A 16,024-nucleotide genomic window follows, 5' to 3' on the forward strand; every position below is an offset into this window, starting at 1 on the left:
CCCCCTTGCTGCTCACCCCGCCTCGCGGAGAAGTCCCTGCTCTTCAGGTGCGCTCCCCCCACCCCCCTCACCCTACCCCCCCCCCCCCCCTCGTGGAGCTCACCTCAGAGAAGTCCCCCCCCCTCCCCCCCTCGTGGACCTCACCTCAGAGTAGTCCCCGTTCTTCAGGTGGGCGCGCGCCATGCTGTCCAGCCAGGTGCGGCGCAGCTCGGGCGTGCTGGCGTAGGAGCGGGCCAGGCTGTACTGCAGGTCCAGCAGCATCTCGGGGTCGCGCTCGTGCTCCCGCATCTGCGCCGTGGCCATCAGCACCGTGCGTATGCGCATGGTCAGGCTCTTCACCTCCGCCGGGAACGCGGTCATCTGCGCAGACACGGGGGAGCCCGCGTGAGCCACGCGCCGCCGCGCACACACACACACCCACGCGCCGCGCACACACACACACACGCGCGACCCACGCGCCGCGCGTACACACACACTCACACGCGCCGCGCACACACACACACGCGACTCACACGCACGCGTACGTAACGCATGTGGGAGGTTTGGATTAAAAACACACTGTCAGGAGAGTCGCCTGCAGTAGAAAATGCTGGTAACACCCTACGGGCCGGTTCACCAGCAATATGTAACTCCTTCCTGAGCACTGCGTAGAACCTTTATGAACACTACATAGAGATTCATAAACGCTTATGTCAACAGTCACATACAGGCACATGGAGTGGTGCCCCTGATTATGTCACAGTCCTGTCAGTTTGGTGCATTACTGGTCATAAAACATGCCTGTTTGATTTTCACTGACATAGGCACTTATAAACGCCTACGACGTGCTTATGACGGTGCTACGCACTGCTTACGAAGGCGCTGTACAGGTCTAACGAGGGACCGTTCGTAAGGGCCGTTGCCAGGCAAAGGCTCCGCGCGGGATGACGCTGGTCGCGCGCGTCGCCGCACCCGGAGGCTCGACGCGAGAAACGTACCTTCACGGCCTTGTCGCTGTTGGCGAAGTTGTTGATGACGGACAGGGACTCCTGGAAGCGCGAGCTGCCCGTCAGCACCACGTCCGCGATCAGCTGACTGACGGCGATTATGATCTGGAGCGCAGGGGAAAACGGTAAAATGGTAAATGGACTGCATTTACACAGCGCTTTTACCCAAAGCGCTTTACACAACTGATGCCTCTCATTCGCCAGAGCAGTCTTCGGTGTCTTGCTCAGGGAACACTTCGACATGCCCAGGGCGGGGGATCGAACCGGCAACCCCCCGACTGCCAGACAACCGCTTTTACCTCCTGAGCTACGTGTCGCCCCCCTACAGATCACAGAGAACAGACAGGAGACGCCGTGAGCTCGTGGTTTTTTACGGAACTCCGCCGCTCTGGCTTGTGCTCCAGGCTGGGGGGGGGGGGGGGGGCGCTGTTTTCTGGATGCTTGGTAACGTGGAGGGCGAGGGAAAGCAAAGCCGTGTCTGACTTTCCCGGGAAAACGCGGCTTAGAGATAGCACAGCGAAGGAGCTGCCGTGGGGCTCAACCTGTTAAGGCACCGTCGCGGTGCACGGACGGGCCCCAGACAGCCATTATCTCGGGCGGCAGCGCAGCACAGTGGGTAAGGAGCTTGGCTTGCAACCGAAAGGTCACAGGTTCGATTCCTGGATAAGGCACTGCCGTTGTACCCTTGAGCAAGGTACTTAACCTGCATTGCTTCAGCGCGTATCCCACGGTACAAATGCAATGTAAATGCTCTGTGAAAGTTGTGTAAGTCCTCTCTAGCCGCAGTTGAGGTCAGTGGTTCATGGCTTCACAATAAGAAAGAGAATTGGGCAAAAATGGTATTCGTGGAAGAGAAGCAAGGCAGAAACCACTGCCAATAATCCGAAACACAAAAACAGCTCCACATCTGAATGGCTGAAATGGAACGAAATGAAAGACTGGCCCGGTCAAAGTGCTGACCTGAACCCAACCTCAAACGAGCAGTTTAATGAGTCTGTGCCATAAGCGACGTGAAAGAGCGACATCAGATGATAGGACGCGCTATGAGAACGCGCTGAAGTACCCCCCCATCCTTCCAGTGAATGCGAATAAATATTGTGCAATCATTACTGAAAAAACTACAAAAAAAAACCTCCACGGAAAGGCTAACACACATTGCGACAGGTGAACGTCCATTAGCGCCCTCCATAGCTAGCCGCAGCCCGGTCTTCTGTTTGTGCCGTTACTGCGGCTAGCCGTCCGGTGCTAGCCGCCATCAAGGAGGCCACCAGACGGAGATTAATTTAAAAGGAACGTGTTTTCCCCAATAACAAGTTGGCAAAAACAAAAAAACACATGGGCAGCATTTCCTTCAACGCTTATTGGGTGATAAACAACATGTGGGTAATGTGTGCTCAATGCTGAATGGTTGGTTTGTAACACATGGGCAGCACCTGTTAATGTCTTTTTTTCCTAGAAATCAAAAGGTTGATTTACCCAGCTAGGACCGTTTTCCATTTTCAATTAGCATAAAAGAACAGTCTGTCATTTCTGTGGTTTTCAGTTTCAGTGTTTTCAATTGGCCCAGCACGTTATCGCGTGCGATGAACGGATGTCTATGTCTAAAAATAAACACCGAATTAAAACAGAAACTAAAAGCGAACTGTCCCTCATCTGTGCGGCATGCTGTGATGTCAGGCTCGTGAGGGCGCGGCGCGGGCGCTCCAGAACCGCGTAGTGGTGGCGTCTGAGCGCGTGCGGCGGCGGGAGGCGGCGCTGACCTGGAGGTGGGTGCGCAGGAAGGTCTTCCTCTTGGTGTACTCGAAGTTGTTCCTCATGAGCAGGTAGAGCAGGGCGGAGGCCTCGGCCCGCAGCGCCCCCAGCTTGGACACGCAGCACTTGAGCACCTCGTAGCACATCGCCGCGCACAGCGTCACCCGCCCCTTGAACAGCACCGACGGGAACTGCACGGGAAACGGGAAACGGGGAAACGCCGCCGTCATCACAGGCCGCCTGGCAGCTGCGTCTTACGGATCGCTCAAATAACTTACACACTCCAGGGGTGAGAGACAGGAGTCTGTGTGACACCTCAAACTCCAACTTCCCTCTGTGACATCACCGCTCCACAAAAACTTCCCTCTGTGAAATCACTGCTCCAAATAAACTTCCCTCTGTGACACCACTGCTCCACATAAACTTCCCTCTGTGACATCACTGCTCCACATAAACTTCCCTCTGTGACATCACTGCTCCACATAAACTTCCCTCTGTGACATCATGGCTCCACATAAACTTCCCTCTGTGACATCAGTGCTCCACATAAACTTCCCTCTGTGACATCACGGCTCCCCATAAACTCCCTCTGTGGCATCAGTGCTCCACACTAATGACTTTATCCGCAGAAAGCTCAAATTCATACACGTGTACACATCTCATTTGCATCTGTAGAGCAGCAGTCCTCTGCCGTCACCTTGGTAATGAAGGCTCTCAGGGCGGCGAAGACGTGCTTGAGCGCAGCCTCTGATTGGCCGACCCTCAGGAAGGTCAGGTAGACATCGAACACCTTTTTCATCAGGGGGTTGTGGCCATCGCATTCCAGCAGCTGACTCTGAGGTGAGAGAACAAGGCAAAAGACAAGCTGGTCAACCAATCGACGAACCTGCCATGACCCAATCCACCAATCAACAAACCAAGCAATGACCCAATCCAACAATCAATGAACCAAGCAAAGACTCCATCCGCCAATCAACAAAATGAACTATATCATCCAATCAATCAATCAATCAATCAATGAAATCTGACACAGCTATTTTACATTAAATATTGGGGAAAACAGAGCAGCAGCACATTGCAGGTGTGTGACGCAGGGAGGGCCAGCTGACCTTGAAGCTCTGGGTGAAGAGGGTGATGACGTCCAGCACGGTCAGGCAGACCTCAGCGGAGACGTTCCCCTCCAGCAGAGACTGGTGGTTGATCTCTGCCTCCGAGGGTCCGGCGACTGAGCGGCGACAGCAGTGACCAGCGTCAGTTATTTGGACCTCTACATTTCCAGCTAGTTCATTATCCCAGCTGTAACCTGCTCAACCCGTTGTATTTGCCGCGACAGATCCCTCATTACATTTCTATTACACCCATTCTACCTCTACTATACACCAGGCTGGCCAGTGGAGGATGGGCTCCCCCTCCATAGCCGGGTTCCTCCAAAGTTTTCTTCCCATCAGGGAGTTTTTTCTTGTCACTGTCTAAGGAATTTTCTCCCCACTGGGCGAGGGCTTTTTTAAACCTCATGGCTATCTGGCGGCTCAGGCCTGGTTTAGCTTTATCTGCTACTCTGTAAAATGTCCTTACAGTGACAGTTTACAGAAAAAAAAAAAAAAAAAAATTGATTTGATTTGATTTGATTAAGCCCTTGGTGAGGGGCTGTGGCGGGTGGCGGGTGACGGTTGGCGGTCGGCGGGAGGGGTGCGAGCCGCACCTGTACTCAGGGTGAACGAGGTGTCCATGGTGCCGAACTGCTGGATCTTAGCCTGCATGAGGCCCGTTCTGCTCCGCATGACCGGCATGGTCTGAGACTTCCTGTCTGGAGAGAAGTGCTTCGACACCCAGGGGTCCTGACTCCTACAGACACACACACACACGCGCACACACACGCACACACATGCACACACCCATGCACACACACACACACACACACATACACACACACACACACGCACACACACACACACATGCACACACATACACACACACACACACACACACACACGAACACACGCACATAGACACACGCACACATGCAAACACACACACACAGACACGTGCACACATGCAAGCGCATTATTTTTATTTGTTTAAAGGAGCGACCTTAAGGTCATTTACGAGCTGAATCCAACCTTCATGTGTATCATGCAAATCCTGTCATAACTGCTGGATCTTCCCTAGATACCGCAGAAGCCCCACTTCCCAGAAATTCACCATGACGACCTCGAGGTGGCCTTCTCACCTGCTAATGTTCCTCTTCCCGATATATCTGAACTGCGTCAGGCACGTCCTGGAAGAGAAGGAAAACACAGCGCGGCCACAGCTGATTAAAGACATCCTGCACGACCCCCCCCACCCCCCCCCCCAAAAAAAACAACGTGTCCCAGAGGCCCCCGTGACGGCGGCTCGACTCCCCGGCCGTCCCACAGAGTCGGTACGCGTCCCGCACAAAGAAAACAAGACTGAGTTCACAGAATCCCACAGGATGGGGGAGAAAGGGGTCAGGCGGTCTGGTCGTAACGGACTGAACCGGAGTCTTCTTAGAAAACTCTAAAAGTCAGTTCCTCATCTGCACCTCTTCATCTGTTCCGCAATAACGGAAGGGAAAGCTGGCCTACGGGCACGTTCACCCAGCTTGCCAGACTCAATTATATACTTCTGACATAATGTGAAATGAAAAAAACAAAAACAAAAATCTAATGCTGTTATATCTGTGGTGCCAGAAAAATCGAATGCAGTTATATCTATGGTGCCTACAAAACCTAAGGTTGTAATACCTATGGTGCCTGAAAAATCTAATGCTGTTATATCTATGGTGCCTGAAAAATCTAATGCTGTTATGCCTATGATGCCAGGAAAATGTAATGCTTTTATATCTGTGGTGACTGCAAAATCAAATGTGGCTACATCTATGGTGCCTTCAATATACATTGTGGTTGTAAGCTATAGTGCCTGCAAAGTCAAATGGCGTTATATCTGTGGTTCCTTGTAAATCTAATGCGGTCATATCTATGGTTCCCTCAAAATCGAATGCCATTATATCTATGGTGCCCGGGGGGTCACACTCACTCCAGTAGGCCGAGGAAGTTCATGATGTCCTGAGGAGCCACTTTGTTCCAGTAGGACTGCAGGGTTTCTGTGGACAGACAAGGTCAGACAAGGTCAGACAAGGTCAGACAAGGTCAGACAGTCATCACCGCGAGGCCGACCAATCGGCGCTCTCGACTGGTATAAGCGGCGGGAAATCAAGTGACTGTCTCTCCAGGGGGTTTCAGAGGAGAACAGACACACCGCTGCGTGGCGTAGCGGGCGGGGCGACTCTACACGCGGGTATGTCCGTGCGGGCAGTGCCAGGCCCGGCGTTTCACAACGTAAAAGGATCTGCGAGCGGAGTGCCAGAGAACGCGGTACTGAAACGCGGAAGGCTCGCCACTGAAACCAGAACCGAGAGACAGAGAGACAACATTCCTCTTGTGCGGATTAGCCTTCCGCAGCCCGAGGCTTGTGTCAGCGGGTCAGAGGGGTCGCGACTGACCTTCCGCCACGGTCCGGGCGATGTGCAGGAAACACAGGAGCAGGCCCTTGACCTCGTACGGACCCAGTCGGCCAACAGGGGGCAGCGTACTCATGGTGGAACGCCGCCTGTTGATCTGGGTGGGGGGAGGGGGGGGAGGAGAGGCGGGGAGTGGGGGGGGGCAGCGTCAGCAGAATCTGCGGCTCTGATCTCCGTGGTGATACGTGCTCACAGCGTGCGACAGCGGGGCTGTCAGCGTGTTACAATGTTGGGCGTTATGGTGCGATTGATGACATCATAGCGGGCGTTATGGTGCGATTGATGACATCACAGCGGGCGTTATGATGCGATTGATGACGTCACAGCGGGCATTACGGTGTGATTGATGACATCACAGCGGGCGTTACGCAGGGGTGTGATGGCGGTGTCGCGGCGGCGCTCACTCACCCCGTCCGTGCTCTCCTGAGCGGCCGGCTCCGTAAACAGGGAGCTTCGGGAATCCTCCCTCCTCACCACGTGCCCGTTCTGAGCCGCAAAGCCTGCTGGGAAAGGGGGGGGGGTGAAGCGAGACTCTGTTCAAACACCCCAACTCCACCCTCGCTCACTCAACGCAAAAATACTGTCGGCAGGTCTGAGACAGGCCCACATACTCACACGGTAAACACAGCCTATCGTCAAAAGCCTATATGAGCACAGCATTTACACAGCGGCGAACTGTGCTCCCAAACTCACAGAAACACATTCAAAACACGAGCACGTTCACAATAAAACACCCGCAGCCACGATCGCCTTGACACACGTAAACACGTTCACAAACTGGAACACATTAAAAAAAACAACAAAAAAAAACTGTGCACCCAAACACACAGAAACACACCGACACACAAACACAGATATTTCCTCAGTCTGAAAATGTTGACGAGATCAAGCTTCAGAATATCGTCCATCCCGCTGGCAGGAAAGGCCGTAGAAAGACGCTGAGTCGGAGAGGTGCATGCTGGGACCTGGCTGCGTAGCTGCGGAGACGCCGGGGGCCTCACCGTGCTCCTTGTCCGCGGCTGCGCTGGTCCTGCGAAGGTCTCCCGACGCACACGCCAGCGTGAGGTCATCGCCTGAGGCCTGCACGAGCCAAGAACCGACTTCACCTCACGTCACCTTCATTTGACGTGTTTCACATTCAAAAATCATAGGCTTTTTTCCCCCAACAGATTTCGCAATAGCAAACATCAAACTATTTTTTTCCCCCAGATAACAACTGCGGGCTGGATTGGCACCGATTCTGGCCGACTTCGGGGTCACTGGATATCTGGGTGATGGTCGGTTGTGTGACTACTATACAATTCCATTGACACACTAACAGCACTGCGTTTGAACGAGACACTAACAGGCCTGTGTTTGAACAAGCCTGTGATCTAAGAGCCACTAACAGACACTAACAGGCCTGTGTTTGAAGGAGACTCTAACAGCCCTGTGTTTGAACAAGCCTGTGATCTAACAGCCACTAACAGACACTAACAGGCCTGTGTTTGAACAAGCCTGTGATCTAAGAGCCACTAACAGACACTAACAGGCCTGTGTTTGAAGGAGACTCTAACAGCCCTGTGTTTGAACAAGCCTGTGATCCAACAGCCACTAACACTAACAGGCCTGTGTTTGAATGATAGAACTTTATTAGATGTCTCACCGCCAGTGCCAGGCTGGGAGTGGGCGTGGCCAGCCGGGCACACAGCTGCTTCTGGTTCTGATAGAGCAGCTCCAGCAGAGGCAGGTACAGCACGCAGATTCGGGCCTGCTGGTTCTGCACACGCCCACACGCACGAGTCCATACATGACCACCCATACGCACACACACAGACAAGCACCCACATACACACACACACACACAGACAAGCACACGCATACACACACACACAGACAAGCACACGCATACACACACACACAGACAAGCACACACATACAGACAAGCACACCCATACGCACACACACAGACAAGCACCCACATACACACACACACACACAGACAAGCACCCACATACACACACACAGACAAGCACACACATACACACACACAGACAAGCACGCACACAAAGAAACACATGCACACAGTCAACCACTTTTCATCACTGCAAAGGTAACACTGCCAACTAAACGTTTCACTGTTTCATTCAAGGACACGACAGGACACTCGCAATGTAAACCTGAGTGTCAACATTTCGAATGGTGTGCAGCTCAGCAAGATTATCCTTAAACAGCCAAGCTTTTAAGTAGGGCAATTAATCAAGCTGCCCTACCCTGGATTTAACTGTCAGTCAAGGTAGCCTTTAATCGAATACAGTACTGTGTAATTACTGTTAAACACCGCACAGGGCTGTACACATGAGGTTTCCGTCTGCAAATCTTCCTTAACGACACAATCCTCTGGCTGTATGCCACACAGCATGGCCTCAGTCAGTGTGCGAAACCGTCATGGAATGCAGATTTCTCAAACTCTGAGAAAAAATTGGGTTCTTTCATCTTCTGATTCAGAATGACTTTTTTATTGTTGTTCAAAACGAGTGATTATTTGGCTTCGCATATTCTGCGACCTCGATTTCCTAAGAAACAACACTAAAAAACTGTAATGATCAGTTAATAACTGGGAACTTCAGAATGAGCATTTCTCAAATTCTGCTCATGGCAATCGTCGTCAGGCAACCTTGTGTCTGTAAAACATATAAACATTCAGCAGCGTTCTGTTACGTTATCTGCTCATTTGCGTGCAACACACCCTTATCGAGGACATTGGACTTTTCCATTAATACGATGACAGTAAGTTATAGATTAACCTCTAGCACTGGCAACTCGCAGTAGGAATTTGCATTGTGTACATTTTGGAGCCTATCCCAGCATGCACTGGGTGAATGCACCCTGGATTGGGCCTCTAACCCAACCCACCATTAACACACACTCATACCTATGGGTAATTCAGAGTCTTCGATTAGTCTACATGCATGGCTTTGGACTGTGGGAGGAAACCGGAGTGCCCAGAGAAAACCTCTGTTAGCATTCGATCGAGGAAATAAAAGTTTGTCTCCTCGATGCAACACCTGATTTTCTGCCTATCATATGAAAAACAAAAAACTGCTCTCCGGTGTCAAGACAGAGGGCGTATCTGAGAGAATCTTAGAGAGTCGGGGATCAAATCTGTTTCAATTCAGCCAGCCCAGGAAAACAGACCAAAATTCACGAATTGAGAAAAATGCCCATGCTGAAAAGGAAACGACGCCCCCCCCCCCCCCCCAGCCGCGGAGGGCAATCGGCCCCCTCCCCCGCCGCTGGCCCCCTCCGCACGCCGCGCTCACCTTGGACGTGGTGTACCTGTCGTCCAGGGCGTGCTTGACCATGAGGTTCTTCAGCACGGCCACGCCCAGCTGCCGGATCTCCGGGCAGCCGTTCAGGGCCTCGGCCACCTCCCGCAAAAGCAGGCCCACCAGGAAGTGGTTCCGGCAGTACTCCTCCGTCAGGCTGTACTCCAGGCCCAGGTCTGCGGCGCGCACACGGAAGGGGTCAGGGGTCAAAGGTCATGGAGGGTCAGGGGGTCAAAGTTCACGGATGGTCATTGGGTCAAAGTTCACGAAGGGTCAGGGGTCAAAGTTCATGGATGGTCATTGGGTCAAAGTTCACGAAGGGTCAGGGGTCAAAGTTCATGGATGGTCATTGGGTCAAAGTTCACGGAGTGTCAGGGGTCAAAGCTCAGACCTGACGAGCGCCTCAAACCCCGCCCCCTGCCCCCTCCCGCACAGGCCGCCATTTTTGAGCCCCCGTGTTAGACCAAAGCAGCTCCTGCCACTGACAGATTTCTGACAGAGAGAAATTTCTGACAAGGCCTACCCCATCCACCCTTCCCTGCCCAAAATGTACCCCACTTTTTTATTTTTATGTGATGCTCATCCAGTGATTCTATATGTATGGCAGGACTTTCACACAACGGAATTTTGGGACCTACACTGTAAGACTAGTTAGAGCCAGAACTGAGGCACACACCTGTGAGCTGGACATAAAGAGCAGTGCACCTGGTGTATCAGCTCGACAGGGACTACTCAGCTAATTATACATATCTGCACTGCTCAGCCATGATGATGTTTGAATGTGGCGGCCATATTGTCACCCCGACCAAAAGTTTCCATTACATTTGAAGCCTTTAACTTCGAGGCACTGCAACTGCGTGGCAGGGCGTGTGCGCAAGGCAGGGGAAGCAGTTCTGTCCAGAGTACACTTACGATTCTGCGGAAACAGCGCATACTCAAGCCATGAGTCTCGGGTTATGTTTCAGCCAATGCAGAAAGACAGGCATGTGTTTGCATGAGAGGCTTTCTCCAGAAAAACACCACCCCTACACTGATTACATAAACATATCAGAGCTTGAATTCAATTCATAATGCCAGAAACGTAGAGGATTTCAAAAGCATCTAATACTTATTACTAAGGACGGTCCTTCTCATATCGGATTGTTGCTGCTAAGGTGCTAAGAGCAGCCCGCTGTGCACTTGAACAGGAGATGTTTTTCTCAGAGAGCCGCCGGCCAGCTCGTTTACGATTTCGATTCAGGCTTTGAAGCAATCAGGGCGACGCAAAAAAAAACTATTTTGGCAAACCGGGACAAACCGTTTCCAGATTATACTGGGAGGTTGGCAGCCGAAACACACCCTTATCGGCCCCAGGGGGGGTGGGGGTCAGTGGGTGGACGTTTCACAAACAGGATTACCGAGGATAACTGCGCTGAGTAAAAACCTGGTACAGTTCTTTCTTTTTAATTTTTTTTTACCTCAGTCCATATTCCATATTTGGGAGGGCTCCGGGTTTTACTTTAGTGCATTTGTCTGGCTACCTCCAGCATTGCAGCTTTGTGAAACTGAGCCCATGTCTCACTGTGTTTTCAAAAAAAAAAAAAAAGAGTTGCGAAGCTCTAGTGCGCTGCAAAGCATAAGGAGCCCGTTAGTGATTGTGTGCATCCCAGAACAAAAAGGCTCGGCAGAAAGGTTAGTGAGCGAGCCGGGTTATGTTAGGCCACGCCTCTCAGAGAGGGAGGGGGTGGCGGTGGTGGGTGGGTGGGGGCGTCACCTTACCTACTGTGCTGAAACGCTCCACTGCATACGAAATTAAGTCTGACCCCAGGTAAAAAAAAAAAAAAAAAACAGAAACAGAAACAAAAACAAAAAAAAAACCTCATAAGAATTCCATGCATAATTTTATGAAGCACCTTAAGGGCCGGTGCACAGGAAACACGTTTAAACAAAACAAACCCCTCTGGCAAAGCATTGTGGGTGATGCCCCAATGCAATGTGACTGTTGTTAAGCGTGAAGATGGACCAAACCATTCAGCCAGACTAAAACAAAATGGGGAGGCGGGGGTGTGTGGAGGGTGAGGGTGACGCGATTGGCCAGCTGCAGCTGTGGGAGGGGTTACGCGTGGGGGGCGTGTGGAGGGTGAGGGTGATGCGATTGGCCAGCTGCAGCTGTGGGAGGGGTTACGCGGGGGGGGTGTGTGGCGGGTGAGGGTGACGCGATTGGCCAGCTGCAGCTGTGGGAGGGGTCACGCGCAGGCGAGGAGACGTCAGCACCTACCCTGCACGCGATGCAGCTTGGTTCGTCCGAACGCCATGGGCAAGTTGAGCGGGATGTAGTGCTCGTGGTTACAAACCACCATGAGGAACTCCAGCTTCATCTCCGTCAGCACCTGTTTGGAGAAGCTGTCGTTAATAAAGAACTGTAGCAACAAAAAAAACAAACAAACAAAAACTAAACAAACTATGAGAGACAATTGAGTGAAGCAAGAAACGCTTATCCAAAGCGTTGTTAACAATGACAGATAAAATGTTAATACATGTGTGGAAGCCATTTAGCAACTGCTGATACATGTCATTTATTTTACATTCACTTTTGTGTCATGTTTGTATTACTTTACTCAACTGAACTGGGGTGTGGAATGGGGGGGGGGGGGCACATTAGGAATTTGGGATTTGTTTGTGGGGGTGTGGGATAGGGGGTTTCTAGAGGGACTACACAGGAAAATCTGTATTTGTCTTTGTTGTCTCTGCCACGAATGAACTGCACGAAAAGCACTTTGTCATCATTAATGGTCCAGACATGACTACCAGACGTTTGGCGTACGCACACATTACAAATGACAAAACTCCCTACCAGACGAAGGGCCTCGGACGCCAGCAACGCTTTATTCTGGCTTGTCATACGTAGCGCAAGAATGTTTTTTTTAAATATATTTTTTGGGCTTTTTTCCCTTCAGCTTTATTTGACAGAACAGCGTAGAGAGAGACAGGAAGAATTGGGAGAGAGAGAGACGTGCGACGTGCGACGTGCGACGTGCGACAAAGGTCAGCAGTCGGATTCGAACTGCCGACGTCGCGGTTCGTGATGAGCACGTGGATGGCGCTCTACGGGCTGCGCCACTAGAGGCCCCCTCCCCCTGCACTTGCAAAGCGACTCCACCCACATTTGTTGTAACACTTGCTGGAATGACACTGTTTCCGTGTTGTGCCAGAATTTTGATTAATCTCGCGTTTCTCAACAGGGTATTTAGAATCGTTCTGGCTTGTAACGAAAAGGCGTTTTCCCTCCGGCGGGAGGACTGGGGACTGTAGGAAGCCGAGCTGCTGGAAACGCTTGGCTGCACTGCAACTGCACCAGAGCACACTGCAACTGCACCGGTGCACACTGCAACTGCACAGGAGCACACTGCAACTGCACCGGTGCACACTGCAACTGCACTGGAGCACACTGCAACTGCACCGGTGCACACTGCAACTGCACCGGTGCACACTGCAACTGCACCGGTGCACACTGCAACTGCACAGGAGCACACTGCAACTGCACAGGAGCACACTGCAACTGCACAGGAGCACACTGCAACTGCACAGGAGCACACTGCAACTGCACAGGAGCACACTGCAACTGCACAAGAGCACACTGCAACTGCACCAGAGAACACTGCAACTGCACCGGTGCACACTGCAACTGCACAGGAGCACACTGCAACTGCACCGGTGCACACTGCAACTGCACAGGAGCACACTGCAACTGCACCGGTGCACACTGCAACTGCACAGGAGCACACTGCAACTGCACCGGTGCACACTGCAACTGCACAGGAGCACACTGCAACTGCACTGGTGCACACTGCAACTGGACCGGTGCACACTGCAACTGCACTGGAGCACACTGCAACTGCACCGGTGCACACTGCAACTGCACCAGAGCACACTGCAACTGCACAGGAGCACACTGCAACTGCACCGGTGCACACTGCAACTGCACCGGTGCACACTGCAACTGCACAGGAGCACACTGCAACTGCACTGGAGCACACTGAAACTGCACTGGTGCACACTGCAACTGCACAGGAGCACACTGCAACTGCACCGGTGCACACTGCAACTGCACTGGAGCACACTGCAACTGCACAGGAGCACACTGAAACTGCACTGGAGCACACTGCAACTGCACCAGAGCACACTGCAACTGCACAGGAGCACACTGCAACTGCACAGGAGCACACTGCAACTGCACCAGAGCACACTGCAACTGCACAGGAGCACACTGCAACTGCACCAGAGCACACTGCAACTGCACCGGTGCACACTGCAACTGCACCGGTGCACACTGCAACTGCACCAGAGCACACTGCAACTGCACTGGAGCACACTGCAACTGCACCAGAGCACACTGCAACTGCACTGGTGCACACTGCAACTGCACTGGTGCACACTGCAACTGCACAGGAGCACACTGCAACTGCACCAGAGCACACTGCAACTGCACAGGAGCACACTGCAACTGCACCGGTGCACACTGCAACTGCACCAGAGCACACTGCAACTGCACTGGTGCACACTGCAACTGCACAGGAGCACACTGCAACTGCACTGGTGCACACTGCAACTGCACTACACCACACTGCAACTGCACTGGTGCACACTGCAACTGCAAACGCGGGCTGTACTGTACTGCACCGGTGCGCACTGCAGACACCGGACAGGCAACAGAAATGACTACGCAACCATGCAACCCCTCATAGACAACCCGTAATAAAAGAAAACTGTTATTTAGGTTCTTAATTAAAAAAAAAAACCCTAACCCTAACCCTAACCCTAACCCTAACATCTGGCGGCATTCATACTGCAGCACCACGCTTGGGGGAACTGAAGTTACGAATCACAGGGACAGCTACATAGGCCGGTCAGCTTAGCATATTAACATAAATAATGGTCCAGTGCTGGCCATTATTGCTTAATATCATTAGAACCACTGGCCAGCATCCAACGCAGAACAACAACATCCTTTTTATTGAACGTCCCTAGTAGATCTCAGCATGGCAGAATATATGGCTCTTAAGATTAAGACTAGACTCAAGTCCCCAACAAGGCAATGACTTTCTGGGTCTTAGAAGGTCATGCAATCAATTCAGGTTATTTATGGTGTTTTTATGGTTTTTATGGCTTCTCATCGACGTTATCTGCACGCGATCTTACAGAGCACTTCAGCGAATGCTGTGTATACACTTGGGAAATGTAGTTCGCTGGACCTGTCCCTGCTGCTCCCATGACTCACAGATGCCCTTAGGTCCTCTTACAGTGTAAGTCACTCTGGAATAAGAATGTCTGCTAAAAAGGAAATCAGTGCAATGTGAGGTAATGATGCTGTGCCACTGCACTGTCCAGCAGGGGGCACTGCAGCTGTGTTGCCGTACCGCACCTTAGGGTCCTTGAGGCTGAAGCCGCACATGTAGTCATTGACCAGGCTGAAGGCGTAGCCCCTGTTCATGAAGGTGAAGCAGCGCTGTGCGGAAAGAGGAGACAGTCGTCACATGACAATGCACACGGCAACGGTGCACACGGCAACGGCGCACACGGCAACGGCAACACAACGCAAACAGTGAAAGTGCGGCGTGTTCCCCGGACACAATGCTAAAAGGCTGCTGCACACCGATTCTTCCCCCGTTCCAGCCCCCAAAAATGGAATGAAGGCATACAGCTGCCTTTTATTTTCAGATTTCCAATGAAGATATTACATGCAGAAAAATCGTGGGGGGGGGGGGGGGCGATGAGTCATCCTGATGGAAGTTGATAAGGGTGAGGGGGCGGGCTGAGGAATGAGAGGGTGACTCGTGGCGGTACTGGTGGTGGGGTGGGGGGGTCGTGGCGGTACTGGCGGTGGGGGGGGGTTGTGGCGGTACTGGCGGGGGGGGGGGGTCGTGGTGCTGGCGGGGCGGGGGTCATGGCGGTACTGGCGGGGGGGGGGGTGATGGTACTGGCGGAGGGGGGGGGTCATGATGGTACTGGCGGAGGGGGGGGGTCATGGCGGTACTGGCTGGGGGGGGGGGGTCATGGCGGTACTGGCAGAAGGGGGGGGGTCGTGACGCACCTTGATGAGCCCGGCGAGGCTCAGGTTGATGCAGCGCGCCTCCTCCGGGATCTCGGCGTGGCGGATGGTGATGTGGGGCATGATGGAGAGCAGCAGGGACTGCAGCGCCTGGTGGAAGCTGTCCGGGAACCGCTGGGGGCGCGGCATCTACGGGGGGGGGGGGGGGAAGTCGGGGGGTAGCGCACAACTGATTTAGTGGAAAGCCTGGCTGCGTTACATCACCAAAAAACAACCAAAGAAAAAACAACAACAACAAAAAGTGTGGAAACAAAATGGTGGTGGCCGCGATGTTCTCCTCGCCGACACCCAGGCCAAAAAAAAAAAAAAGGGCAGCAGCGCAGAGCCAGCATGAGCAAGAAAACATTTA

At 52.6% G+C, this 16,024-nt stretch overlaps 1 protein-coding gene across 3 annotated transcripts in view; it reads right to left on the reverse strand.

Moving 5' to 3' along the window:
* Nucleotides 1-16,024, reverse strand: part of dock11 (dedicator of cytokinesis 11) — a 72,957-nt gene that overhangs the window by 18,164 nt on the left and 38,769 nt on the right. The window contains exons 28-44 of one of the 3 annotated variants that reach the window (XM_035407476.1): nt 15,658-15,804; nt 14,989-15,072; nt 11,845-11,956; nt 11,346-11,384; nt 9,582-9,763; nt 7,925-8,038; nt 7,281-7,359; nt 6,688-6,782; nt 6,262-6,376; nt 5,796-5,862; nt 4,969-5,016; nt 4,441-4,583; nt 3,848-3,963; nt 3,436-3,573; nt 2,747-2,929; nt 978-1,091; nt 145-360 (exon numbers count right to left, since the gene is read on the reverse strand). In XM_035407476.1, coding sequence (XP_035263367.1) covers nt 145-360; nt 978-1,091; nt 2,747-2,929; nt 3,436-3,573; nt 3,848-3,963; nt 4,441-4,583; nt 4,969-5,016; nt 5,796-5,862; nt 6,262-6,376; nt 6,688-6,782; nt 7,281-7,359; nt 7,925-8,038; nt 9,582-9,763; nt 11,346-11,384; nt 11,845-11,956; nt 14,989-15,072; nt 15,658-15,804 — 1,992 coding nt within the window. The remainder of the gene's footprint in view (nt 1-144; nt 361-977; nt 1,092-2,746; nt 2,930-3,435; nt 3,574-3,847; nt 3,964-4,440; nt 4,584-4,968; nt 5,017-5,795; nt 5,863-6,261; nt 6,377-6,687; nt 6,783-7,280; nt 7,360-7,924; nt 8,039-9,581; nt 9,764-11,345; nt 11,385-11,844; nt 11,957-14,988; nt 15,073-15,657; nt 15,805-16,024) is intronic. The other 2 variants (XM_035407477.1, XM_035407478.1) reach the window with 2 other exon arrangements.

This window comes from Anguilla anguilla, chromosome 3 (assembly GCF_013347855.1).
Source record: "Anguilla anguilla isolate fAngAng1 chromosome 3, fAngAng1.pri, whole genome shotgun sequence".
NCBI classification, from domain to species: domain Eukaryota; kingdom Metazoa; phylum Chordata; class Actinopteri; order Anguilliformes; family Anguillidae; genus Anguilla; species Anguilla anguilla.